Raw genomic sequence first — 21,905 nt, forward strand, 5'->3', positions numbered from 1 at the left:
TATTCTCCATCTGTTTTTTATTCTTTAAGTTCTGAAAATGATTCAGGAAGTTCTAAGTTATTACCGTAATAGCGAAAAACAGTTGCTTTTGTCTGGACAGGTCTCGAATTTCATCAACTTTTACTGAAGATTTTTTTTTTTTTTAAATTATTGCATATGATCACTGATTCGCGCGTTATGTGAATTGAATTTCCCGATTTCTTAATATTTTGTGCAAAATATTTGGGGGTGCAACCGCCCCCTCTTGCTCCCCCTATTTGCCGCCCCTGTGTCTAACGTAAGTTCTGGAAATGTTTGAACCCTTGAAAATGGATAAAATGATCCCCGGAAAGTCAAACCTAGATTAAGAGCCAATCAGTAGTTGAATTCACCGAAAAAATCCCTACAGGGAAAATTTAGTAGGGTCAGTTGGGGTGAATGGAAACAGAATTTCAAAGTTTAAACTTGAGATTTGTTCTTTTTTGTTTGGATGAATTGAAAGATAAAATTTTGAGCATTGTTTCCAAGACTCTTTGACCTTCCTCTCTGAGTATCTGGGTCTGAAAAATTTCACTTTTATGACTTTGTTAGGGAATGAAATCATATTTCTTTTTGTCCCAGTGTGTTTATTATTGTCTTAGATTCTAAGGGGTGAAAAAAAAAACTCAATTTATTTTCCCTTGAGGTTGATGTAGGTAGATGATCAAACAATTCACATACACAGTCAGTTTAGAAGCTTGAGAAGTTCGGCATCAACAATACTCAATCTATGGCCTGTAGGTCACACTTTTCCCTCTGAATTCACAACTTGTAATCTGAACTTATTTAAAAAGATTCACATAAAATATAAAATAAGCTGCATTTATGTACAATACACACCAAAATGTCATTTACATCAAAGCTTAATCTTCCAAAAAAAAAAATCTAAGGATGAAAAACTTTCCTGTTTTTACATTTTGTCTTCAGGTTTTTGTGGGATTTTAACATTTTTATAAATTTAATGAGCTTTTTCTAAAACTATTTTCTACGGGAAAAATTGCGGGATTTTTATTTTGTTTTAATTGTGATGCATATTATGATCTGTTTTTCATAGCAAGTACTTTAAATCTTTGCAAATAAAATAAAATTTCAATTCAAATTTCAGGGGTTGGTGAGCAGCAGTGATCACAAGGGGGCATAGCCCCCTTGCAAACTGAATTGAAAAAAAAAAAATATATTTTGAGGCAAGGAGAAGAAAATAAATAGTGCTTCTCCTAAATATTTGTTTCTTTTCATTGAGAATCAATACTTTCTCTTACTTTGCAATCTGTTTTTGTAGATGACTCCGAGTCCAGTACAAGGTCTGAGTCTGCATCAAAAAGGTGGCAGAAAGACATGACACAACTGACTATCTGTTTGGACTGCAAAGGCCATAAAGAGTAGGTTATTCAGCTTCCTTTTTGTAGTTGCCAGCTTTCCCCTGTCTCTTCAGATAATTCAAATAATCCTCAGTGATAAAGTTTATGATTTAGTATTTTTTTTTTATTTTCCAGACAAATCACAGACGTATGTATCACGAAGGATCAGAAGTACATTTTTTCCGTGTCTCAAGGTTTGTTAACTTTTTTTCTCTATACAATGTTCATCTGTCTTGCTGTGTTTAACTTTTATCCTCTAAGCTACCGCAAAACTCTTTTACAATCTTATTTTAGCAGCTTAGAATTTCCAATGCAGTCAAAAGTAACACAATGTTTATTGGGAGAAAAAAATTCATTGCAAAGCCAAAGCCAAAGACAACTTCTTGTCACCTTTCCAAATTTTTTCCTGTGCCACTCTTGGGTGCCTCCTTCCCCTAAACTCCTTTCTCATGAACTCACAACTGTTAGGAACAGTATTAGTGTATCCAAAAAAAAAAAATTGTTTTAATTTACTAGTAAATTGAAGTGTACATAGTTTAGACTGTAATTAATACTTATTCTCATTTACAACACATTTTTTCATGTGTTTACCAAAATTGTCATGTAAAATTGTATAGTAGGAAAGTAGTTCATACAAAAAAATAATTGAATAAAAAAAAGTATTTTAAAATATGAGACATTTTAATGTTTATATTGATCTATTATATAACAGAACTTTACTACACTGTTATCTTTATTGTTGTGTGATTCATAAAATTACTGCTGCTTGTTTCTGCTTTTCATTTTCTAAATAGTTTAGAAAAAAAATTTAGGGCTGTCCCACCTAACCCTTAAATGCATGATTTTTTAAAAACACTTTCGAATATGTTCTTTGGCTTATGGCCAGGGCAGGATTTAGGGGAGGGCAGGCGGGGCTACTGCTTCGGGGCCTCCACAACAAAGGGGGCCCCACAATAAAATTTTTACAAAATATCCTAACTTTCACGGGTCAAAAATATCGGATATATACATATATATAAAAAAATTGGGATATATATATCAAAGTATCAGATATTTTCAAAAATATGATCTTTTCGAAGGTTAATTGAGTATCTACTGTGTGAGCATGAGGTATGTTCCTATAAAATGACGCAACTTAAGGGAATCTCCCTTCTTTGCAGATGGACTGCTCAAAATGTATTCCCTGGAAGAAAAGAGACAGCTGAGAAGCATAAATGTGTACAACATGGTAAGTGTTCCTCGTTCCATCTGTGCTCTTTGACCTATGTGCTTGTCTCACTGACATGTTGTGTCTCTCCTCACAGGCTCTCTCTTCCTGCTCATTGATGGAAGATGACAGGACAGTGGTTGTAGGGTCCTGGGACAACTACGTGTGAGTTCCCTTTGTTCTGGACTCTTTCAAATTATCTTTCTAAAACTTTGTTCTGGGCATCCTTTCTAAAATCCCTTGCTGGGATGCTTAGCTTTGTTATTGTAGCATAAAAGAATGTAATTAGCGAATTTGGATAGAGCCCTTTCGGAAAATTTAAGTCAATCCAAAAAGTTCTATCAATGGACATCAGCTCAAGTGTTCTGTAAATTTATTGAGATAAAATATTGATAGAGACCAGTCTTCAGTTTAGAATGACTAGACGAATGTGGGGAAAGTGAAATGGAGAAATATTTGCTCTGTTTTTGGCACCATGTGTGTATGATAACATTTAGCTATGTAGTATCACATGTAGGCTACTCCAGTCATTAAAAAGTTACCTCTGAAGATTAAAACATATGATAATACAAGCAATTTTCAAAAAAAATTGATAATTATACTGTAATATTTTGGTGCAAAATATTATTTTTGTTATTATTTTTATGGATGTATTAAGTTCTTGTTATTGAAATTTTTCTTTTTTATTAAGACATACTAATATTGGGTGCAGTAACTATTTACTTAATGTTAATCTTATTTTTATGTTATATGTTTTGTTAAATTAGTCAAGGGCATACGAGGCAAAGTAAGTAGGGAAAAGGAAAATATTTATTTTGATTTATTTAATTATTTATTAAATCACTTATGTTTTTTAAAACTAATTCATTTATTACCCTATTATTTTTATTCATTCACTATTTTATTTACTTATTTATTACTCCTCATATCTGTACCTCAGAGCCAGAATGACGGAAGTCTAAAATTTGCGATTTTCGTTTATTAGTGCATTGTATGTAGAAGTCTATTCCACATCGAATCATGTAAACGTTATTCTTGAAAAAAAAAAATCCTTTTCATTTTTCACCAGGGTTAGAAGAGCGCGCGTCCCATCCTTTACATGGGCCAGAAAAAAAAATTTCCTCTCTACTGTAAAATTATCATAATGTGACTTTACGTCCTTTTGGCTCTGAGGTACAGATATATTAATTAAATTAATTTATTATTTTATTGTTTCACTATCTATTCATTTTACCATCCATTGTTTTAGTTTCTCCTTCATTTTGTTAAAAATATTTTTAATATTCAGATAGAAAATATTCAATTAGAAAAATATTTTATTTTTAATTTGGCACATAAAAAAAAAAAAGATAGAAAAATGTTACTTTTTTTTTCCTTTGAAGGTACAAATTGACTGCCAGAAATAAAAAATAATATTTCAATGAAAGTTTCATTATAAAATACATTGTTTTCTTTATGTACTGTAATTTTCAAAACAAATTTAGAGTTTGTTTTGATTTTCATTTTGAAAAAGGCAAGTTATATTAACTAATTCCTTTGTCCTACATTTCCCTACTAATTCCAAAAACTGATTAGAAACTAATAGTCAACGAAGTTTTTCAATTAGTTACATGGATTTAAAGAAAGCAAAATTGTCCGAATATTAATTTTGATTGCATGCTAACAATTGTAATCCAAAGATATTCTTTTCTTAACATGCTGGTTTACAAGACAACGTTCATGAAGGAGTGAAAACTTGCATTAAGCTGTTTTTAGGCAATTAGATAGTGTTCAGTAAAATCAAATTTTCAATTACTCTTAATGAAAGATTGTGGTTTGTTAAAATTTCTTTTGCTAAACCAGTAACATTTTATTTATTTCTGAATTAGTAATTGCCATGCTTTCCAAAACAAATCTTCAATGACATATTATAATTGTTTGTCTTCTGTTCAACATAAAATGTTGATATTTATCCATTGCAGATATCTCTACAATGTGGAATATGGAAAGCTGTTGGCCACCACCATGGCTCATGACGATTCTGGTAAACATTGAATTCATATTTCCGCTTTTGTCTACATCAAAATCAAGTATAGTTCTTACACTTACTGTTTGTCATCAGTGTTAAAATATTATGGTTACATTGATATGAGCATTTTTTTTTTTTTTTTGAAGTCCTTGTACAACATTGCTCCAAGTTTAAAAAAAAAATCTGTGTGTATGTGGAAAGGGGAGGGGGGGAATTCATGCTCCAACCCCAAGCATGGAAAAGATCCAAGATGAGCTAACTTTCAAAATGTAACCCTCATGAAAATGTGCAATAATTTTTTTAAATTAATGTGCAAAATTATCAACTTATTGTGATTATGTTGCATGAAAAATGTTGCAAAACTCTGCGTTTAAAATATGATTTTCACTGTGATGGGACCAGAAATTTTTTAAATCAATTGACTTTGTTATTGATTGATAGCGAGTCACATGATCCATTGCGGTGTGACCAATGAAATTGATTCTCTGGAAATTAATATTATCATCTGCTTTTTCCCATGTTTTAATACATTGTCCCATCAGATTAACAGTAGGATATCTTATTGTTGCTCTGAGGTGAGGACATGTAAAATTGCTTATTGATTCTTATTTCCCAACTGGTCCCTTTCCTCTTAACATATTTTAGTTTCAAGTCCCTAAAAGTCTTTTTTTTCTTTCAAAATCTGGTTTAAAATCATATTATTTATTCATTTGTTTCTATTAATTAAGTAGTTTATTTATTTATTTGTTAAAATATTTTATTTTTTTTCTTTGTTTATTTATTTACTTATTTTTTTGCACATGATAAGGGTCTTTACATCTTTTGATCCTTTGTTATAATCTTTTTAAATTGAAAGCTCTTTCGGATTCAATATTCTCAACACTTTATTATGTTACTATTTAACTTAAAACACGTAGATACAATACTAATGACTGATTTTTTATTTTTTTTTAAATCATATCTATCTTAAAAATTTCTCATACTAAAGATCTTCAAAATATGTATTTCATATTACAAATGAATTTTTATTAAAAAAAAATGCTTCTTCGTAAAAACTTTTTCTAACTTTTCACCATATTTCATGGATTGTGTTTGTTATTTCTAAAATTCCTGCACCATTAAGTGTGCACATCCTGCTATTTTTAATGACAAAATACTTGTTTGTCAATTTCAGTGACTGATGTCTTCTTCAGCAACAATCTGCTTGTGACAGCATCCATGGATTCTACTGCAAAAGTAATCATCAATTCACTCTGAGTACATTAATACAATTGCAGGGTTCAACCCTTTGGTTTCAAGATGCTTAAACTCTTTTAAATTAATATACTGCTTCTTGGAAAAATTGTCTTTAAGGTATCACGAATAAAACAGACGCAACTTTAAGTAAAGTATTGCTCTCAAGTTTCGTAATTGAAAGGAAAAAAGGGGGAAAAGGGGAAAACATCCTCAAAAAAAAAAAAAAAAAAAGATTGATGGTGAGACTTGAAACATGTAGTGTTTTTTTTTTAAACAATTAACAGAATTTCATATTTTCTAATTGGTACAAGATTTTGGATCAATTTAATATCTGTTAGTTACTAAATTTTATCTCTGAGTAGCAAAAATCTTACCTAAAATTTTCATTCACATTTACATATTTAGTTGTCCATTTAATAAATATTTGTTTATGTATTTAAAAATAATGTTCAATCACTTTATGCAGGGTGGTGTTAAAGTATCTAAGTTTTGAAAGAAGTTGCATTTTTAAGGGAGGAAGCCTTGCTAAAATTTTCATTTTTGTATACCTTTTCCTTAGAAACTATTAACAAGGTATAGGCCCAATTTCTGTGACATTTAGATGGTCTTATTTTGTGCACTTCAAGTTTGATTCCTTTTTTTATCTGAAGATTTCTTTACTGTTGGTCACTTTAAAAACTAGAACTTTCAATATAAATTTCTAAAAATGATAGTTACAGTTAATCTTTTAACCAACATGACCTAATGTTTAATTAGTTGGTGTGCTAGAATAATAAATGTTATGCAAAACTCTCATTAAAAATTCAAAACTCTAACCCATATATATATATATATATATATATATATATATATTTTTAAAGAAAAGTTTTTGAACCTCATAATATTTTGTTTTGAGAAAATTATGTTTCAAAATTGGAAACACATTTTACAAGAATTAAATAGTTAAATTACAGAAAATAAAATTTTAAAAGTTACTTTCAATAAACATCATTTTTTATATAATGTAAAAACTGGATTTATATGGACTTTTACTTATTTTATTCTCAACGAATGTGTGTGAAAGAGAAACTCTATTTGTTTAGAATTGGGGTGCTTTTAACGCCACATCCACTTAAAGTACAGTGGACGCCGCTTAATTGAATCAACCGATTTAACGAATCAAATCGTCAAAAACAGAACACAATCCAGCTTTATTGAATCAGCCATTTTGTTGTATCAGCCGCTTTATGAAATCAAAACCGTTTAGAATAAATGTGATTCATATAAGCGAGGGTCACTGTATTTCATGAAATAAATTAGTAAATTTTCTAAACTTTCTTGATTTATTAATGTGATATACCTTTGTACAGTGGACTATTTTTGGAACAATTCACAGAAAATCGATTTTTTCCCCCTTAACTGGTATCCTTAAAACTAATTGACAGAATTAGTATTTGTTAAAATTTAAAAAAATAAGCAACTTTGTTGTTAGGTCAATCTCAAGTCCACTGATTTTACAGATTTAGAAAATTTAAAATTTTTAAAAGATTTTATTATTTTTTAGGTGTGGTCCTATGAGCTTGGTGAAAGTGCCCGCCCAAATTTCTCATTGAGTGTGGGTATTATTTTTTGCAGTTTCTTCTTGAAAGTAATAATTTTAGTGATATTTTAAACATAGCTTTATATCCTGGTAGTCAGTGAATTAATTGAACCTTTATGCTGGCTTGTAATCGTGTGATCTTAATACAATGAGTTTGTCATTGCGAAAAAAAAATATTTTATTTGAGTCACAGTGTTATTTTGAAGCAATGAGATGAAATATGTGTGTACTAATTGCTCCTACAGCTCAAAAAACAAAAAAGAAAATGCTTTTTAAAAGTCATTCCCTATTGTAGAGTCAGAGAAGTAGAGAAATGTTTGGAAAAGCAGGAGACAGTATGCAAACCAAAAAAAAGTTAGATTTTTCATGTTGATTTATATGTAAAAATACAATTAAAATACACTGCTCAAAACAATGAAAGGATATTGTAAGTTTTTGTACAAAAAAAGGTAAGCAAATTAAAAAAAATTTTTTTGCAAAAAAAATTAGCAAATATTTTTTTGCATAGAATTGAAGAAGGCAGTTAAAAATGCAAATTCTTCTTAATTTCAAGCACCACAGTATGCAAATTTGGAGTTTGACGTAGAAAACGATGTTTCAGTTGCAGCGAATGAGATTTCGCTCTTAACTTATTGTAAGACAAAGCAGAAAATAATGATCGACATTCAGTAAGCGCGTTGTTTCGATGAATGAGATGCCTCAACAAACTCATTTAACGGAATTAGAAGCTTCTAAAGTGGTTGTCAGGCTAGAGGGAAGCCAAACACAAGTCAAGGCAGCAGAAGCTATTGGAATTTTGCAAAGTGTGATTTCTACGAGATGGAAACGGTTTTTAGTGACTGGAAATGCTGGCCAAAGATCAGGGCAAGGTCGCAGACGTTTAACAACGCTCAACGAAGACCGTTATTTAGCTTTAACGGCTCTGAAGCACTGAAGTATGAATGCAACCTCACTACAACAACACCTTCGCTCAGGTACTGGCACCACAATTTTGACACAAACTGTCCAAAATCCCCTTCATGCTGTAAGTCTGTATGCTCGTTGACCAATGGTCTGTGTCACATTAGCTGCGAGACACCGTCGCGATACAGGGAGTAGATAACAGAGCATGTGAATTGGAGAAGAAGTGAATGGAGCAATATTTTTTTTCTCTGACGAGTCCCGTTCTTGTCTTTATCCATATAGTGGCGTATTTTCATCTGGAGGGGAGCTTGGCACTAGAAACAATCCAGCCTTCGCGCTCCGAACATGTGACATTTGGTGGTGGTGGTGCGATGGTGCATGTTGGCATCTCCACCGATCTGCATGTCATTCCAAATGGAACTCTGAACGGTCTTCGAAAGAGGGATGAGATCCTTAGACCTATTGTAGTCCCTTACTCTGCAGCAACTGGAGATGACTTCATGTTAATGGACGAGAATTGAAGACCACATCGTTCTAACCTGGTGAATGATTTCCTTTCGAGGAAGGAATCATACGAATTGAATGGCCAGTGTGTTCTCCAGATATGAACCCAATAGAGCATGTTTGGGACATTCTAGGCAATGAGTTTTTGGATGCCTACCACCTCCCCAAACTCTCTAAGAACCGGGAAAGAGCGCTTCAGGAGGAGTGGGGCAGAATACCCCAGCCCCTCATTATAGCCTCATTAATTCCATGCCTCAGAGGTGTTTTACATTGCTGGCCGCCCGGGGTTACCATACCCCTTACTAAAAGCGATTTTCTTTTAAGAAAACCCCAATTTTTTATAGCTTTTCTCATATGCACAAAGTGCGTTTTTTTCCCTTTTGTACCCAAAAGTTGAAAAAATGTATTCTTTCCTGCCATACAAATGTAATTTTTGTCTCAAATAATTTACCAACGCCTGTCGATAATGTATCAATCATCCGAAAAAATATCGATGTTCAAAATGAACCGAAAACTTTAATATCCTTTAATTGTTTTGAGCAGTGTATATTCATTGAATATTAAATAGTCTAACCTGCCACAAGCCATTGTGCAATAATTTTTAAAGCCAATACTAAAATTAACATTATTAAAACACAAAATAGCAAAAAACATTGCCAGTGCTTTTACTTTCCAAACATCCATGTTTCATCCTAAAAAAGGTGATTGAACTTATGACCTTGAGCAGGCAACTATAGCCGCAGAGGAAAACTGACCTTTTAGGTTTTGCACCTTCCATTGTGCGAAAGGTTGAAACTGACAGTCAGCATTAAAGAATCAGTAGTAGCCTAGAAAGGAGGGAAGCTTTGTATTTAGCACCTTCAACACAATCATGGTGAAATTAAATGAGCACAATTTAACTTAGTTTGCTAAAAACACTATTGTGAAAACCGCTTGGTAGAAAGTTTAATTGTTCGACTCGCCAACTGTGTCTGTGTGGTGGCGCGATTGCAGTTGTCAGTGCCTGAATGTTGACACAAGTTTGCATTATTGCTGAATATAAATGTATTGACAAAGGACCAAACTAATCACAAATATGATTGCTACCTCTATTAACAGATATTAATTACATTTTAAATTTTCAATTTCTTTGAATGCTGTTTCAACATTAGCTATGAAATATATTCTGTAAATATACAAATGTTTTTTGTAGGATGTTGTAGTTTATGCAATTCTATATCATTCTCTGTAAGTTGAGAAAGTGGTGTGCTTTGACCTAAGAAGCATCAATACTGACAAAAGCAATAGCATTTTTTTACTGGTACGAAAAAATGAAGAAATTATTAATTCAGGAATATCAACAGCATATTATGGGATTAATATTATAGGTGATGTTTTTAATAAGTGCATTGGGTTCTCTTTCTCATTAGAAACATTACTCTATAAACAATTCCAAGCCTACTGGGAGTTCATTGCATAGGCGGCTCGTACCTGGTGGTGGGGGGGGGGGGGGTGAGGACAAGAAGAGCAACTGCCCCCTCACTTCTCAGAGTTAAAAATTAATTATCGATTGAAAAATGATTTTTTTTCAAGGTGGATTGATCTTTTCCACAAGAGTGGCAGTTCAAAGTTCCGAATAAATGAACTTTTTTCATCTAATTTCATAAAAATGGAACTTTGAATTTGAAGGGAAAAGTCTGCAGTTGCAATCTGTCCCAAATTTTTGGGCCATATTCCATTTTTTGGAAGTCATAAAATCACAAATAGTAAAGGCCTTTAATGCAACCCAATTCTACTTATAAAAAAAAAAAAAAAAAAAACTGCTTCAGAGACCTCCTCCCCCCCAACTCCACACACTTTTTTTGACTCTCCATGTTTTTAATGAACCAGTTGCCTATGGTTCATTGATAAGGGTAAATGCATTACAAGACTCATTAATAAGAAAAAGTGGCTAATGTAAAGGACAATATAATACAATGTGCTAAAAATTGCTGTATGACTCCTGCTCAAGTGTTGATGATCAACAACTGATTTTAATAGTGCTGGATAAAAGCCCTTCTTTCAATGTATACTTTTTTTCTAAACGAAAAGTACCCTATATGCATAATGGCACCCCTGACCACGTGTATACAAAATTTCATGATGATCGATTGAGCAGTTAAGGCATGAAAAGGTAATGAAAAAAAACAGCAACCAAAGTCACTTTATCTATATATATAAAAATGAATGTTTGTCTGTATGTCATCCATGAACTCAAAAACTACCCGGCAGACTTGGCTGAAACTTTCACCGTTTGTTATTTTTGGTACTAGGAATGTTTATAGACCAGTTCGAAAAAAATCCGATCGATGGTTCCTTTTTTATTCCACAATCCATTGGATAAATACGAATAAAATTATCGGCTGCAGAAATTAATTTGCGTGAAAGATCTCATTGATAAGAAGTTAGCTGTTGCCATTTTTCTTGAGTTTGGACAAATAAATTCTTTCTTTATTGTTTTAATGCAACGGGGGGGGGGGGGGATTTAAAACTTTTTCTATTTGATATTTTTAGCGATTGATTGATCTTGCAAACTGCGTGAGTACAATATTCGAGTATAGTCACGGCTTCACTTGATACCTGGACCGATTATTATGAAAATTGCTGTATATATGTATTTTTCCATGGAGAAGGTGCATAATATGCTCATTGAAGCCACTCGCCACCAGGTGGCACTGCAGAGTAGCAACTTCTGCCCCGTTCAACCGATTGTCATGAAAATCAGTATAATGTTTTTTTTTTTGTTGGCGTAGCAACGCGCGTCGGGTACAGCTAGTCATTTATAATATTAGTAAGCTTTCATACAAGTAAACAGAATGAATGTACTAACATTCAACAGTCAGTGAGTTAGTTCTTTGTGAAGATCTTACATTTTTCTGGTTATTCACAGGCGGAGTTGGACCACGAGGCGAGCGTTCTCTGCCTTAGTGTCAACGAAGGAAGGACCCTGTTGGTGACTGGTACCTGTACCGGGTACCTCTACATCTGGGACCTGGTTTCCTTCTGCCTTGTGGGCCAGCATCTCTGTAAGCAGCCTTTGTATTGTATTGTCACTGCATTATCTGCTAAAAATTATTCTTGTTCTTTGACAGTGGCTCGCTTTTAGACCAAGAAGAGCAAAATAATGCCAGCAGAGGTCAAACCAGAAATGATTTCTGGAGGACAGTAAAATTGCCTCCCCTTCGTAAATGTTTCATAATAATGTTCTCGTCAAAGTTTATTAAATATGTTTCTTCTTCGATTCATCTGCACCTATTAATCTGCTTTTTATTGCAGAAAGATTATCTAGTTCTAATTTCTTTGAATGTGAATGTACAATTCAGTGAAAAATGTTGAACACAAAACCAAAGGATCTGAAATACTTTTTGTGTTGAAAGAGTTTGGTGTTAATAGATTTCTGTTAAATAAAATATTACATTGTTCAAACCACTGTATTTCGTAAATACCAATTTTTCATTTTAAATATTTTCGTGTTAAACTGAAATTAAGGAAAAAAAAAGAGACCATTAAAATACTAAACCCAACACATAATTTCGTTAAACACATAATTTCATTAAATGCCATAATTATGAACCATAATCATTAGAAACATTGTTGCAGTGTAGCCACAAAGGGGGGGGGGGGTAAAAACACTCTCCAGAGGCAATGGTTTTAGCATAAATTTGAATTCTAATACAGCAGTTTATGCACATGAAAGGAATTTTAATTTAAAAAAAAAAAACCCCAGAAAGTTCCTAGCTGTGCTAGTGCATTGTTGTGATGATTTATTATAACTCAAAGACTTGGCTAATTATCTGACCCTTTGCCTTTTGTTGAGTTTTTTTTTTTTTTGAACTTATCTATATTTTTTCCACATAAGAAAAAATGAATCCTTTCCTTGGAAGGGAGGATAGTAGACAAAAGTAGTACTGGGACATATTCTTCTTATCAATAGAAATCAATGATAAAAGCTGACAGATAAGGAATTTTCAAAAATTACTTTTACTACTATGCTACTTAAAGTAGCATATATACTAAATCACAAAAAGCATGACATATAATAAATCATGAATAAAAGGTTAATAAAAGTAGTAAAAATTTAAAGCAGAGTCATTATCTAATTTGGAAAGTTTTTTTAAAATGAAAAGCTTACAAAATAATAATCACAATAATTTAATAAAGTAATAAATAAAGGTTTAAAACAAACAGTTAACTGCAGTTTATGTCAAACAATTTTTGTGTTCATCAAACTGTAGACTTAGTAAAAAGATAATAATTTTTTAATCTATGTCATTAAGTTGTATGTATTGAACCTCAGTCAACGCCCTGTAACTGAAGCTAATGTTTTTCATATCTTCAACTAAATAAAAGTTATTACTGAGTGCTTAACACATTGGTCTCTGCAGAGTTTTTTAGAAAATGATCAAGAAATGATTGGGTTTTTTCTGTTGAGGTTTTTTATAAAGACAAATTTTAAAGATAAATATAATTCTTAAGTTTTTTCAAAAACTTTACAATTCACATAAAGTTAGATTTAAAGCATTTTTCCTTGTAATTTATGTTTCAATCAGTTGTGAATTTAAAATTTTCATCACCAGAACAGCAATGAGAAATATTTGAATCTTGAGCTGTAATTAATTTTATTTGAAAAAGGAATTAATTTTTCCAGAAAAGCAGTACTGGTGTGACTATTGCATCAAAATACTTCCAACTTCAATATATAGACATTTGTACTACAATCAATAAAATTTGATAATCCAAATCAATGGATGAGTCCAGGGGCGTAGCTAAGGGGGGGGTTTTGGGGACAAAACCCCCCCCGAAAAGTTAGTCTCAAAAAAAAAGAGAAAAAGAAGAGAGAAGAGAAAGAAAAAAAAAAAGAAGAAAAGGGAAAAATTCCAAGCGATTATATATATATATATATATATATATATATATATATATTAATATATATATATATATATATATATATATATATATATATATATATATATATATATATATATATATATATATATATATATATATATATATATATATATATATATATATATATATATATATATATATGTATATATATATATATATATATATATATATATATATATATATATGTATATATATATATATGTATACATATATTAGTATATATATATATATATATATATATATATATATATAAGAAGTAACCCCCCCCGAAAGTCGGATCTAGCTACGCCACTGGATGAGTCAATAGTTTGACATAACTATGGTGCCAAACAGGTTTTCTTTTTTTGTAAATAGTGAAGTAGTCTTAAAGATGGAAGACCGTAATCAACCGGATGAAACGAAGTTAGAACTCGTCCAAATATTTCCTGCATAATTATCCTATTAGCCCCCATTAGCTGGCATGCCGCAAAATTAAAGAGTCATTAGGTTTTCAATAACACTTGCCTGGTCCTTTCCGTCATGCCAGAAAAATTGAGGTTAGGAAAAAGAATAATACTATAAAAAATACAGGGTGTCCAGCAAAGGACTCCCTGGTTTAAAAATTAAATATCTCGAAAAGAAAGGACATTATTGATATAAAATAAACGGTATGTTTATTGAGAAACTCATAAAAATCATATACAGGAACTTAAATATTAGTTAAAAAAGTTGACAACAGGTGGCGCTGCATGCTGTTATTGCACTATAAGTCTCCATAAATAGTGCTGTGAAGAGGTTGGACGATAATTTGTAGTGTATGTGTAAAGAATATCTGAGATGCTAGACTGCTGCTGAAACAACTAATCTTTTCGCAGCACTATTTATGGAGACTTCTATTGCAATTACAGTGTAAAGCGCCAACTGTTGACAATTTTTAAAACTAATTTAAAAGTTCTAGTATATGATTTTATGGGTTTCACAAAAAACATACCGTTTATTTTATTCCACTATCGTCCTTTGTTCTCGAGATATTTAATTTTGAAACCAGGGAGTCCTTTGCTGGACACCCTGTATATGATCAGCTTAAAAAATAATATAAGTTCTATACACATATCTTCTTATAGTCCAGTCAATAGATACATTTTACCTTACCAAAAAATGGGGTCAAAGATTTTTTTTTTAAATTTGACATATTGATGCTGACATGGGAAAACCAAGTTATCCAACACGAAAGACCACGGGAGAACTTTTGGGTGCCGAAAAACCTCAAAAATGTATGACTTTTTTTTTGTTTTTTCCATGCTATCTCTAAAATGGTTCAACTTAGGAAAAAATATCAAATACAAAGTTTAAAGAACATTAAATTTCCTACAACTTTCGTATTTACAACTTTTTTGTAGCACAAATAACAAACTTGCTATAGCTCTTTGAAAATAGGCAGTTTTCCTCCACTCCGCAAAAAAAAAAAGCATTCACACCGAAAACAAGGCGTCACAATTATTAGAGCTCGAATAGAAACTTTAGTTTCAGAGAGTTTATCGACAGTTTGAGTTTCCTGCTCCTTCCCCACTACTCACAGACTAACATTTCCGGTCTGACAGGGGTAGTCTTCATCAGACTCCAATAACAGATCATATATTGCAGTTTGTAGCTGGACTACACATTATATACATTCATTTGAGACATATAATTCGTACATTCTAGTCTAATTATTACAAACAAATATGCGATCTTTAAATATTAATGTGAAGGAATGAATATTAGGCAGCTAATAAGCAAACAATCAACACAATCATGCATCCTATGTTGATACAATAATAATAATAAAGCCTTCCCAAACCGCTCATGAACTAATAATTCGGATTTGATAGAGATAGTCTTCATCAGACTCTAATATTATTTGATTTATATTTCAGTTTGTAATTTAATTACATAATCTACACCTTCATTTAAAGCACATAATTCGTACGATCTTTTCTAACTATTACATGCGAAAATGCGATTGTTGAATATAAATGTGAATTAATAAATATTAGGATGCTAATAAGCAAACAATAGACACAATAATGCACAAATGAAAGTACAATAGTAATGCGTAATAAACACTTTGAAAATATTCTGCAGAAACTGACTTTTTAAGACATGAAAAACCCAAGAGAATTACCTTTCAAAATGAAAATCCAACTGTAGAAGTTTAATACGTACATCTAAATTACAGGGAGATTCATTCGACATTAAAGCAAATAGAGAAAAGACAACAAAATACGTTGTTTATCTTCTTCGAAGCCGTTTTGAAGGCCCAGGTTCTCCTTGTTCAGAATCTGTAGGGGGTAGAAAAAATCTGTGTTCCTTGAATTGTTCATCTCCTTGTTGCTGTGATTCCAAAAGCTCCTGGAACAAATCATCTTCTGCAGTCTCATCCAAAGATGAAATTTGTGCAACATTTTCACAATTTATGCACTGCAGTGTTTGCACATGCTGGAGCATTTCAAACCCACCTTGCAACAAGAACAGGCTCTAGTACAATTTTTCTTGCAGGTACAATAAGATACAATCTTCAAAAGAGTCTGAGGAGCTGAATCGCTTTTCAAGTCAACAGGCAATAGACCTTGCATTCTGTGTTCCCAACCCCATTCCCCTAGATCAATTATGTTGCCCAACCAACTTAGAATTTGCTGGTTGCATGGTTGCACCAATATGAATGATAACGTCCAGCATTTTCTTCTTTTTTTTTTGCACGCTGGAGGTAGCGCTGCAAGATTTATTTTGGCTCTGTATACTGGTTTTATAAAAAGATTAAACCGCAAAGTATCCAAAGATAGGTTCAAATACCTTACGTCACCTGTGTATAATATTTTCAAAATATTTTCTCCAGCTGCAGCTACGGCATAATGATGACTGATTGGATCCAAAAATACTTCAATAGCTTCCGAAATTTCAGAAATTTTTTTGACTATGTTGCACAACTTAATTTTGCCTGAGCCAAAGATTGCCGATGTTATATCACACCCGCTAAACGCATAGATAAAAAGAATATTGCTGGGGTCAAACTTAAAGGATTTAGTGGGGAAAAAAAAAACAAATCACAAGTATTCCCTCTTCCAGGTTTTAAAGAGAACAAGTTGCTGAAAGGCTGTTCTAAAGCTGTCTTCAGCACCAACAGATCCATATCCTCGCCCGCTATAACTATCATTTCAATTTCCTTCACCTTTGAAAGAACAGTAAGTCGGCATCTTCTTGAGCCTGCCTGGCTTCAATGTCACCCTCTTCGAAATTGGATAAGACGATTTTTGTTGTTATAATTTGCCAGAAATCTCTCTTGAGGAATTTAGCTTACCAAGTTAGGTTAAACCATTACTTAAAGGGAAGAGATTGATTGCTCATTGATATAGTATTTGTGACAGGCAGTGTGAATTGTCACTTCTTTTAAGTCCTTCAAAAATCACTGATGATCTTCATTTTGACGTTTTGCACTGCATCTCTGAAGATTTTCTATTCCCTTCTCCTTCACAATCCTTATTTCGCCTTCATTCAAACTGATTTTGCAAATTAAAAAAAAAACATCTTGGTCAGGCGTAATCATTTCTACAAAAAAAAAAAAAAAATTGTAACACAGAACACACAGATTGATAAAACATAGTCTTGCTCTAACTCTGAAATGACCAATACGTGTAGCTATTGAGTCGATGCATCGCATTTGGACAAAAAAAGGGATAGAATGGGGGTGTTTTGTTTATGTTAAAGGGAATAGAGGCTGATTTACCCTCAGCTGCGAAGGACAAATCATTTCCAAGGTCAGGCAGCCGGCGTTTCTCCTTTTTTCCTCCGTTATCCGATGCGCCTTTACGCACTTTGCTGAGGGGTTCAGAAAAAGTGTGACTTTCAAGAAGTTGTAACTCGCTTGCTTTTCATGCTACAAAAATGTTGTAATGACAAAAGTTGAAGGAAATTTAATCTTCTTCAACATTTACATTCGAAGTTTTTCTATAATTTGAACCATTTTTGAGATATTTTGGAAATATCACAAAAAGTCAAAAATTTTTGGGGGTTTTCGGCCCCTAAAACTTCTCCCGAGGTCTTTCGTGTTGGATAACTTGGTTTTTTTTCATATTGGCACTAGTATATACAAATTAAGAAAAAAAAATCTTTGACCCCATTTTTTGTAAGGTAAGCCCGTTTTTTTCTACCTATTGACTGGACTATTAGTATTGATTTTGCAAAAATATTAACTAACTATGTCATTTGTTATTTGAACAAGAAAAATATTATTCAATAACGAAGTATGTTATAAGAATTAAATTAAAACTAAGCAAACATTTAAGCAGTAAGTTATCGCCCCTAAGCCAGTGCTAAAAAATTTACCATTGCCATTCAATAAATAAAAATTAAACTTACCTCTCTAAAAGGAACCAAAAATAAATTATTTAAAAACATTATGAACGAATCGCAGTAACAATAGTTTGCTTTCTGATCGAAACTGAATAGGGAAATTTACTTTTGTTTTGTTGCAAAATAAGCCTCGAATTATTCAGCATAGTAGAAAATTTGAATTTCCCGGCATGCTGGTCAAACTCGCCTTTTTTTGGCATGTCGGTTAATGCGGGGTAATATGGTAATACTTATAGGGAGCTATTACAGCTTAAACACAAGATTTACATCAAGTGCATGTTTCTGAAAGAAATTATTACAGTTTGGAAATACATTTTAGAAAGCCGTAGTATTTCTTTTCTGTGTATAGGCAATTCATGTCGTCCTTGAACAATGTGCACTTTTGCACATGCATCGGCCTTTCCTTTTTCATAATTAACGACTCCAGAACAGTTTGTTTACATTGTTCGCAATTTCATTAGAACTGTCAATGAGACAGTGAAACAGTTGTATTCAACATTCTCCCATAATTACATCATATTTTGATCAGTTTGCAGAAGTACATATCAAAGCAATGTCTACTGTTGCTGCATGCTGACTTCAGTCAGTTACAAATAAACTAATGTCCTTTCTTTTCCCCCTTTTTTCAGATCACTCTGGTGTCATTCATGCTGTCCCTTTTAGCCCTGGTAACAACTGTGTTTTTCTTAAGTAACAAGTCATTTACCCTATTTTGATTTTTTTTCATTATTATACAATTGTATGGTTTCCTGTTAAGTATTCTCTGCTTCATTACTATTAGTCTCTGATTAGAGTACAAATGACATTAGAAAAATTTTGCTGAGAAATATGTGGTAACAATATGCATGATTACATGAAATACACCGCCAACTCAGTCATTTCCAGTCGAGGACAGCAGTTTCCTGCTTATTAGCACTCATCAGCATGGCATAGGAGTGACTGAGCTGGAGGCGGAAAACCCCTTAAGGAAGCCAAGAGTGCCAAACAAACTGGTAGCTAATATAGAATTAGCATAGACAGACGAGTGACCAAAGCAATGGTTTGATTCAACTCAAAGAATGAAGGCAAGGCATGGTATATTCAGTAAATTACCCATCAGTAATTTTCCATCTCCAGCTCAGTCACTTTCCTATGCTGGGCTGATGAGTGCTAATAGGCACGAAACTGCAGTCCTCGGCTGGAAACCACTGAGTTGGCGGTGTATTTCATGTATTTCTGCTTTAGCCCTGGCTAATGGTCGGTAATTTACTGAAAATATGCATGATGTTAATAAATAGGAAAATTGCACTAGAGACATCTTCTTGTTTTGTAGATGGCCAGAAGGTGGCTACTTGTGGTAGTGACGGGACTCTGAAGGTGATCGACGTGCAGACGGCAACCCTTCTTTTTAGCGCGGAAGCCGGCGAACAGCTCAGGTGAGTTCATGGCTTGCTCCGACTGAGCACCATGAAATAGGACATATAAAGGTGAACTCTATATTATATGTACTAGCTGCATTGCCCGGCTTTGCACTGTCTACCTTGAAAGTAAAAGTTGTGTCAAGTAATGTATATTTAACAACCTGGTTTCAGCTAGAAAAAAAAACTTTCCCGTCAAAATAATCATTTTTAAAGAAAGAAAACGGCAAATCAAAAATTCCTAAATAAATTAAACGCAACACATAAATCCTAAAAAAAAGAAGATAAATTGCAAATAAGAATCAAAAAGGGGAATTTTTTACCTTAAAACAAAAGCCAAATTTTATTTAGTCACAACCGAGAAAAGAATAGTGGCAACCTTTCGAACGCTAATTTAAAATGAGATTGTGCAAACGATAATTTTCCAATTTAAAATTTCTGTTTCATTTGGGTCAGCAGTACTTTTTAATTTTTTCCCTTGATTTTACAGCCTTTTTAAAAAAAATTGACGGAAATGAAGGAACTCCATGGGTGTTTTTCACGAGCTTTCGAATGGGACGTGAATCAAAGAAATCAGATAATTATTTCAAGTAGAAAGAGCCATTTAATGCCATTTTCAGGTCCTAAAATTAAAATTTGAACAGTTCGGTTCTTTTTTGGCTTTTGAAAAACCCCCTACGTTCCTTCTTGGGTGCGCAAGCACCTCCCTGCCAAATTTGGATGAGATCCGACAAAACTGTGGATTTGCGTAGGGAACACACACACATACATATAAATAAGCCTGCCAGATGTCCCGGTTTTCAGACAAAATCCCGGTGTCCCGGCCAGTTTACTTCACGTCCCGGAAAAGATAAATTTGATTACAAATGACCAAAAAGGTCAAAAAATAATTAACTGTGTAGGATTATTTAAGATAATTACTTTATAATTAGTAACATTGACTTGTAAAATTAATACCGGATGCGGCTTGTGAGGATTTTAACTAGATTAAAACCAAAAAAGACTGTCTGAAAAAGTTCTATAAAATAAAAAGTATATAAAAATATTGCTTTTTTTTTTCCTCATTCAAAGTGTTTTTTCCCAACTAAAATATATTGCAAATATTTTTTCTAAGAACTGAAATGTTCTAGTTTTATCTGCTTAAGTCATTTTTTACTACCCCTGTTTTAGGTTCATAATTAGTAACCATTTATTCATAGTATTGAGAACAAACTGCCCTATAAAACACTCAAAAAACTAAGCCACTGGTGTGTAACCTTTTGAATACTAGTGACGCAGGGGAGGAGGGGGGAGGCATTCCGGTGTCCCGTTTGAACATTTCAGAAATCTGGCATGCCTACATATAAATATATTCTTTGTTTTATTTATAAAGATTTTTAAAGTAAACTGATTGAGCATAATATTTGAGTAATGATGCGATCTGTTTAAGTGAATTGATACCTTTTGGTTGATTCAATGGATTTTACTATTTACTAACCCAGAAGTAATTTTGAGATTCAATTTATATTTACAGTAACGCATATAGATTGGTTGTTCCATAGCAAACAATTTGTTATTGCAGTGTTGACTACCATAGTCCCAAGGGCCGATACTGACATGGGGGGGGGGCATGTTGAAGAGTACACCCCTCCCCTCCCCATGAATGAACCTATGGTTTTGGGTATGAAAGTATGAAAACTTTCCGAAACTGCTTGGGTGTCGATAAAAAGCACCAAATTGGCCAGAAACAAAATCCTAATAGGGCATAAACGAAACGAAATAATTTCATTAGCAATAAAATAAGTAGTATCTCGAATGTTTATTTAAAAAATAAATTATGAATTGAAAAGACTACTGAACTCATTTGCATTTAATTCACAAAGTGTTTGAACACAATGTGGACAGATAACATTGTTGACGGTTTAGGGAGGGGGGATCATAACCCCCATGACCCTCCCCTTGTATCCACCCCTGCGTGGTCCCCCGAGCCCAGATCTAAACTCTTGTGACTGTTTCGCTATGTAATTTTGTTACAGACCAAGTGTTTATGCTTCTATTCAGAGCTTACTCCTGGAAGTCCTGGGGAAATGGAGGGGACACCTTGAAACAGCCAATAACTAAAGTGCTTGGTATCATTAACATCGCATGCTCAATCTCGATGACAGGAACTAAAATTCTGTACAGGTCATATGACCATGAGGCCACCACATGGAACATCTATAAAAACTGGAGTAATCATACTTTTGCTCTATTTTTGATTAATTGAAATGAAATAATTACAATGTTCCCACGAATACTTTCTTTTTGTCCTATTCATTATGAAACACCCTGTATTTATTTATTTACTTGTGGTACCTGCACGGCTTTACCCGTAATAGAAAAATTCAAAGGTCTTTTGGTTCGCCTGTATATTTACAAATAA

General features: G+C 32.9%; 1 protein-coding gene across 1 annotated transcript in view; it reads left to right on the top strand.

Moving 5' to 3' along the window:
- Positions 1 to 21,905, top strand: part of LOC129216822 (protein FAN-like) — a 76,639-nt gene that overhangs the window by 47,030 nt on the left and 7,704 nt on the right. Inside the window, 10 exon segments of the mRNA XM_054851038.1 lie at positions 1,298 to 1,397; positions 1,512 to 1,570; positions 2,537 to 2,604; positions 2,681 to 2,748; positions 4,545 to 4,606; positions 5,766 to 5,827; positions 7,371 to 7,421; positions 11,722 to 11,857; positions 18,737 to 18,775; positions 19,420 to 19,522. Coding sequence (XP_054707013.1) covers positions 1,298 to 1,397; positions 1,512 to 1,570; positions 2,537 to 2,604; positions 2,681 to 2,748; positions 4,545 to 4,606; positions 5,766 to 5,827; positions 7,371 to 7,421; positions 11,722 to 11,857; positions 18,737 to 18,775; positions 19,420 to 19,522 — 748 coding nt within the window.

This window comes from Uloborus diversus, chromosome 2 (genome assembly GCF_026930045.1).
Source record: "Uloborus diversus isolate 005 chromosome 2, Udiv.v.3.1, whole genome shotgun sequence".
NCBI lineage: Eukaryota > Metazoa > Arthropoda > Arachnida > Araneae > Uloboridae > Uloborus > Uloborus diversus.